The sequence below is a fragment of the Molothrus aeneus genome, chromosome 15 (assembly GCF_037042795.1).
Source record: "Molothrus aeneus isolate 106 chromosome 15, BPBGC_Maene_1.0, whole genome shotgun sequence".
Lineage (NCBI taxonomy): Eukaryota > Metazoa > Chordata > Aves > Passeriformes > Icteridae > Molothrus > Molothrus aeneus.
This window is the reverse complement of record NC_089660.1, coordinates 9683629-9690669: the sequence shown is the minus strand read 5'-3', so window position 1 is coordinate 9690669 and position 7041 is coordinate 9683629. Positions and strand designations below refer to the sequence as shown.

At 44.9% G+C, this 7041-nt stretch overlaps 1 protein-coding gene across 1 annotated transcript; it reads left to right on the top strand.

The window, feature by feature from the left end:
* Positions 1-530: 530 nt before the first annotated feature.
* CAMLG (calcium modulating ligand) lies at positions 531-6946 on the top strand. Its single transcript, XM_066560332.1, has 4 exons — positions 531-708; positions 1777-2231; positions 3126-3191; positions 4942-6946. The coding sequence occupies exons 1-4, from the start codon at positions 546-548 to the stop codon at positions 5131-5133; spliced, it is 876 nt and encodes a 291-aa protein (XP_066416429.1). The 5' UTR covers positions 531-545; the 3' UTR covers positions 5134-6946.
* Positions 6947-7041: the final 95 nt, after the last annotated feature.

Genomic DNA, 7041 nt, shown 5'->3' with positions numbered 1-7041 from the left:
CCTGGGGCTGGTCAGGCGAGGGAAGAGTAACGCGGCAGTTTCACCACCTGGCACACCAGGAGGGGTGTACCGGACTTTTGGTGCACGTAAAGATGAACATTGTGCCAAACGATCTTAGTGGAAAGAAGCCAGCTCCGTGTTCGATAATGCCAGTGGCTCTGGCGTCCCGGAGCAGTGTTGTCTGTTGGTGTTTCCTCGGTGTGCCCGTCAGTCCCGCAGTGCCAGGGGCTGAGGCTGTCCCGAGTGTGCAGCGGGCCAGCCCCGCCCTTCCTCGGGGTGACCCCGCCACCCCGGTCCCCTGAGCGCCGCCATCGCCCCTGCCCGGCCTCGCACTGTGACGTCACTTCTGAGGCCGGGGCGGCCATCTTTAGTGCGGGCGCCGCGCCGTCAGAGAGGGGCGTGGCGGGGGCTCTGCCAGCGCGCCCGGCCCTTCTCCTGCCCCTACGTAAAATGGCGGCGCCCGCTTCAGCGGCTGGAGGCGGGCGGTGCCGGCGCCTGCGCGTTGTGCGGGGCGGGCCCGTGGTGCCGGGCCTGCGGTGCCGGGGATGGCGGACGGCAGCGCGGGAGGGGAGCCCACACCGCCGGGGCCCCCCGCGGGGCTCTCGGCGTCCCAGCGCCGCGCAGAGCTGCGCCGCAGGAAGCTGCTCATGAACTCGGAGGAGCGGATCAACCGCATCATGGGCTTCCACCGGCCCGCGGCGGGCAAGGGTGAGCCCCGTGGCGGGTGCGGCGGGGCTGTGTGAGGGCTCTGGGGCTGCGGTGACGCCTCGGCCTCTCCGGCCGTGACCGCTGCCCGCGGTCCCCTGGTTGCCCGCAGGGACAGGGCCGGCTGGTTCCCCGGTCCCTCATAGGGATGCCTCAAGCATCACGACCTGCCCTGCTCCGCCAGGGACCCGCCCATAAAATCCCTGTGCCCTCAGAAAGGTCGGCACTCGGGCCCTAGATAGCGAGCATACAAGCTGTCGTTTCACTGCAAGTAGTATTTTTAGTTGAAGAAACGATGAGCCTCCCCCATGTTTTTAGTTAGTAGCTGCTGGCTTTCATAGCTGGCTTTTTATAGCAAAGTTATCTCACATTTGGATAGTGACATGGATGCTTGTGGTTGTTATGCAGAACCATTATTTTCTTGCAGAACCATATCCTAGGTAGCTCAGTTATATCTCTGTGCATTCTTCAAATGGGCTGTCTTGTCAGGAAGGAGTTCTCAGATTTCGGTTTACAAAGATGCCGATGAGCTGTGGATCAGTCTGATACTGAAAAGTACTCCTGAAGTGTCAGCTCTTGCTCTGTGCTAGGTCCAGACCGTTCTTGATTTGCCTTTTGTTCTCTGCCATCACCTCGTCTCTGGAAGATGGGTCTTCAGGCTTGATATAGAGCAGGTTAACACTGCTCTGCCTCTGACACTAGACAGGCAGCTAAAGTGCTTAAAGTGCTTCTGTTTGCTGATTTGTCAGGTATTCGTGCTCTTCTGGTTGATACACTTTCTGCAAATATTTGTCTTTTTTTTAATGTCAGTCCATATATTTGGATCTTTCTGTTTGTGTGTGCAGTGCTGTTGCTGAAGGAAATTCAGTGTTTTTAATATCTCCATTGCTTCAACTTCTGACCTGCATTGCACAGCTTTGTCTTGTGTCTGCTCCATGAAGAATGTCCCCTTTAATCATAAATCTGTCTTTTCCCTTGGGAAGCAGAGACCCAGGATCCTGACCCAGTATAGATGAAGTGTTGTTCCATGTACATGGCGTACATAACTCTGTTTTTATTTTTCTTCCTTAGATGACGAAAGTCACACAGAATTAAAGCTTCAGCATGAGCAAGATAAATCAAACTCCCTTCCCATTCCTTCAGTTTCCAAGCGGGTTGTGCTTGGCGATTCCATGTGCAATGTGACAGGCTCGACCGACCACGCAGGCAGCATGGCAGAGCTCAGAGGGGACAAGGACTTGTTCGCTAAAGCCCCAGAGCTGGTCACCGAGGGGACGGGCGAGCTCCGGCAGCGTCACAGGGCAGAGCTGCCCTCCGAGGCTGCAGCACGGCCACCCAGACACGGCTTGGAGCAGTACCTGTCCAGGTTTGATGAGGCTCTGAAGCTGAGGAACCAGCTGATGAGCGAGAAGCCGAGCCAGGAGAACGGGAGCGCGGCGGAGGAGTTTGACTCCTTCCGCATTTTCAGATTGGTGGGGTGTGCCCTGCTCGCCGTCGCGGTCAGGGCTTTTGTGTGCAAGTACCTGGTGAGTTCAGGGACACAGTCCTGCTGGGGTGTGCTGCTTGCTGCACATTCTTGGGAAATATCTGGGCCTGATTGGTAATGACCAAGGTGGGAATTTCAATATACAACACAAAAGTTGTATAAAACCTAAAAAAATCACTGAATTCTATGAGAATAATCTGCTACCAACACAGTCACTGTGTAACCACTGAGAGCATCACATTTGGTCTGTTGTGGTTCGGGAGCAGATGCACTGGAATAGCTTTTGCAGCTTAAATCCCCTGCAAGTTTATTCCCATCTTGGTGAGCATATGAGTCAGCTGCTCCTCTAGTTCAGGGTCTACAAAAGAATCATAGAGTAAGAATGGAGTTCTCATCTGTGGAAGTGTCCAAGGCCAGGCTGGATGGAGCTTGAAGCAACCTGGTCTCGTGGAAAGTGTCCCTGTCCATGGGTTTGGAATGAGATGTGTTTTCAGGTCACTTTCAACCCAAATAATTCTGTGTTGCTAAGAATAATAGTTGTACCAAGGTAAGTAGATCCTACTCATTTATCAGCCTGGGAAAAGTAGTTCCTTGGTATTCCCAGTGCCTGCCAGAACAACAGCACAGAGGTGTGATGCAGGTACAGCCATCCAGCTCCTGCATCCCTGGGCTCAGTTTTACACACTGGGCTCAGTTTTACATCCTGCTGTTCTCTTCTGCCCTTTCAGTTTTTAAGTCTCAAAGAATAGATGGCAGAACCTTATTTTTGGCATGTAACTTGTCTACTTAGACTTGTAGTGTTTGAGAACAACTTTGTTCCACAAATTAATTTTTACCTACTACTTTTCTTTTATGCTTTGGAAGCATTAAATCTTTGTGTTTCTTAGCTATTCTGACCAAGTTAATTTTTATATATTCTTTTCTGTTCCTTCAGTCGATATTCGCACCATTTCTTACTCTACAACTTGCTTATATGGGGCTGTCCAAGTACTTTCCAAAGGTAATTTTTTTTCCAGAATTAGATTAATTTGAAGTGTTTTCAATTTAAACTTGTGTTTAGATTGTATTGTTTTAGGACCAATGCATGTGAAGCATTTTTCCCTTGTTTTAAACTGTAGAGTTGAATGACCAGTGCTGATAGTTTATACTAGTTTTTAATCTTTCCAGATTTAGTCCAGGATCTTTTCTTAAAGTTGCAGTGAAAACATGGACTAGCAGCTTGTGTAGCTGTAGCCTAATTAAAAGTGTTTGTCCAGGAAGTTCTTTCATGTCTTCAGGAAACTTGCTTTTCTTCTAGACCATGTTTTTCCCTGGTTATTATTTGCTTTGCTAAGCAGCTGTTCTGCATATAATATCTGGATGAAATCTGGGAGAGTGTTTGCTAAAAAAATGAGGCAGAATGTTGAGTTTTAATGGCTCTGCATTCCACTGCTGGTATTGGTTTGAATGGCAGCTTGAAATGAGACATTTGTCTGTGTGTGAAACTTGCTGCTTATTAGCAAGATTTGCTATACTACTTGCTTTATATATTTACAACTGGTAATTGTTCCTGAAGCATTTGTTAGGTTGATGATTTTTTCAGGTCTGTGGGGCAGAGTGGGATTGAATGATGTTCAATCCACAGTTAAAAGGGAAAATTTGCATTTTAAAAGGAATAATAGATTACTTGTAGAAAATCAGAATAAATCAGCAGTTGTTTTGTAGTTAAGTATATCATAATAGTCATTCTAAACTGATGTGTCACAACACAAAACAGTAAGTTTAGCCTTAGATTTGCACCAGCTCATCTGCTACATCATCTTGATCTTGTTTTTGGTGTACTTAAAATCCACTCTTCAGTTTCAGAATTCAAGAGGTGGCTCCTTTCCACAGCTTGCTTTTACTGCAGTTAGATGTGGGTGGTTGAGGTCAATCCCTTTGTTAACCTACATTTTTCTCCCATGAAACACAGAAATATTCTTGAAAGACAAATTTAGACTGCATTAAATTAAAATATCCACCAAGTATCATCAAATTATTAGAATTTTCAGCCACTGTCACTTTTCCTGCCTGTCAGACTTGCATCCTTGGGATTCCTCATCTTAAGGATGGAACAGCTTTCAAAAGGTTTTGGAGCATTTCTGAGTTCAGAGGCTAAAACTGCCAAATTAAGTTGTTCTAAACCAGAAACAGTTGGTTTTCAACTCTAAATAATTTTTTGTTAGAACACTTTAAAGTATTTATGGGGTTTTGAGCAACCTGGTCTAGTGGAAGGTGTCTCCGCCCATAGCAGGGGATTGGAAGGAAATGAGCATTAAGGTCCCATCCAACTCAAACCATTCTAATTCTGGGATTCTGGTTTTTTGCTAAATAGTGTGATGATGAGATTAATCCAGTTCTGACAGTGGAGAAGCCAGGCTTGGCTTCTTACACCTAGATTTCCCTTCTCTGGGAATGTTCCCACTCATGCAGGAGCAGCTGCCCAGCCTCATATCTCAGCCTGCTGGGAGAAGTAGTGTGAATGAGGCAGAATAGCCAGGATGAATTTTATCTGCTGTTAAGCAGCCTCTCACTGGTAGATCCATCACAGCAGGAATCTGTGTCTGGGATAAGGGCTGTGACTCCTGGAGTGTGTCTGGACAGAATCCATCCAAACCTGCTGCTCCTACCAAGGGATTTGGAACGTCTGAAATTGGCACAACATTGATGACACATAAAGCAGAATTGGATTAGGAGAACTAACGTGATACTGGTTTTTCTTTCCTTTCCAGTGTGAGAAGAAGGTGAAAACGACAGTACTGACTGCTGCTCTTCTCCTCTCTGGAATCCCTGCAGAAGTGATCAGTCGCTCCATGGACACCTACAGCAAAATGGGAGATGTTTTCACAGACCTTTGTGTCTATTTCTTTACTTTTATCTTTTGCCATGAACTTACTTTGGTTTTTGGCTCTGAAGCACCATGATGGCTGTAGAATTCCACACAGTAGCTACACTAAAGCTTTCTGGACTGTGTTCCTTTTAACATTTGACTGTGCAGGCAGGTCTAAACCTTCATGAAAATTCTTACCTTTGGAATGCTTGAAAGGGGCCTTAAATCCAGTAATTTTGGGAAAGGGAGAGCAGGGTCCCTGACTGCCAGTTGTGTTGGTTCAGTTTATTTAAATACTGTGTCTGCATATTACAAATGTGAAGGTTAGGATGCAAGTGACAGTGGATGATTTATTTGTTTTAGTTAGATGATGCCCTTCCCAGCCTCCTTGATAAACATTGACAAAGCTGCCTTTGTTCTTTTCAGTGAGAACAGGAAGAGAATTCCCTTCAGCAGAACCATATATATGTGTATATCCTGTATGACTGTAGCTAACAAGACCTGCTCATTTTGTGGTGTTCCCATTTTTTAAAGAAAGCTCTAAAGAAAAGAAATCCCTGTATTCTCTTCAAATGTTCAAGTTCAGAATGTTGAACCGAGTAGCTGCTTCTGGAGAATGTTGGTGAAACTTGCCACTTTGTTGTCCTTATCCTTGCCTTGCCATACATTACTTATTGTGATTGTGATTAATTTAATTTGATGATTGTTGTGGAAAAGAGCTAGACAAAACCAACAGCAAGAAGGTCCTGGTGCTTATAAAGGTCATTAATCAAAAACTAAGAAGAAAGAGAACTAATCACATCTGTTTATGAGTTTCCAGCAACCTAATCCTAGTGCAGCTCCTCCCTGTGCTTTTTGATACTTTTTTTTATATTGTTATCTCATGAGAATTTTACACATTGGCACCCAACCTGCAGTATCAAATGTTTGCTCTAGTGTTTATAAAACTTACAAGGGAAACAGTTTTGTTTTCAAAAAAACCCCTTTGTTTTGTCTTAGGAATTTTGCACAGTGAGAGGAAGTGTCATTCCAAATAGTCAAACACTGATAAATCTCTGAAAATCTCTGTTGAAGCTAAATTTGGTAGTGTTTTCAGCTTGTAGTTTTCTGTTTAAAATCTGGACTTTCAGGTAGTATAGGCTGATGCCTATTTTTAGCATAGTAAACCACATATTTAACTTGCTATTTTCCTGCAGAGTTTTTTTTAGGGAGCAGATGTGTTTAATTGTACCTCTCTAAATGGCCCAGCTTTCAGCTGATTATTCTCTGTTAATGCTTCCTCCTGTAATTTTAGTGATGCATTTCTGACTTTTAAATGAGATACATGTTTGTGGCCTCAATACAAGAACCTTATGTTTTGATTTTGCCATTTTCTTGGGGGTTTTTTAACTGGTTCTGTTATGGTGAGTATTACATTACAGATGTACAGGGCTGGGTTGCAGAAAATTCTGACTTAGGTCTATTAGCACAGATATTGATTCAGCAGCTTTAAATTTATTTATATTAGATAGTCATTTCAGAAAATTGAAATTACAGTAATTTAAGATAAGGCTGAGATATGTAAATAATGAGTTTGCTCAAAAATTACTTGTTCTGATTCTCTATTTATATGCCCAAATGTAATACAAATAAATTGAAAAAAATCCCTATACCAGTACCTGCAAAAAGCGATGAATTTTTAATGCTTACCATTAATCAGGTAAATAGCCTTGCATGGGCAGAGCACCAGGAGTGGCTTGTGCTTGATTAAGAAATCTCGATGAAGAAATGCCGATCAAGAAACGACCTTTGACCAAGAAACCAATCTCTTATATTCCTTTTTTAACTTACCTCTGTTGTTGTACATAGTTCTGTTTCATGTTTATTGCCGATGTTTTTTTTCTATTAAAAGCCTGTTTGTTACCCGCTTCCTCGGCGCTGTGTGCGGCCGCGCCGGGCTCGGTTCCCGCCCCCGTTCGTGTGCCCGGGCGGCGCTGCGCCCTCCGCCCGCCGGGGGGCGCTG

Coding starts and splice junctions, on each gene's coding strand:
- CAMLG (XM_066560332.1), top strand. CDS start 546: ATGGCGGACGGCAGCGCGGGAGGGGAGCCCACACCGCCGGGGCCCCCC. Junction 709..1,776: donor CCGGCCCGCGGCGGGCAAGG/GTGAGCCCCGTG, acceptor TTTCTTCCTTAG/ATGACGAAAGTCACACAGAA. Junction 2,232..3,125: donor CTTTTGTGTGCAAGTACCTG/GTGAGTTCAGGG, acceptor CTGTTCCTTCAG/TCGATATTCGCACCATTTCT.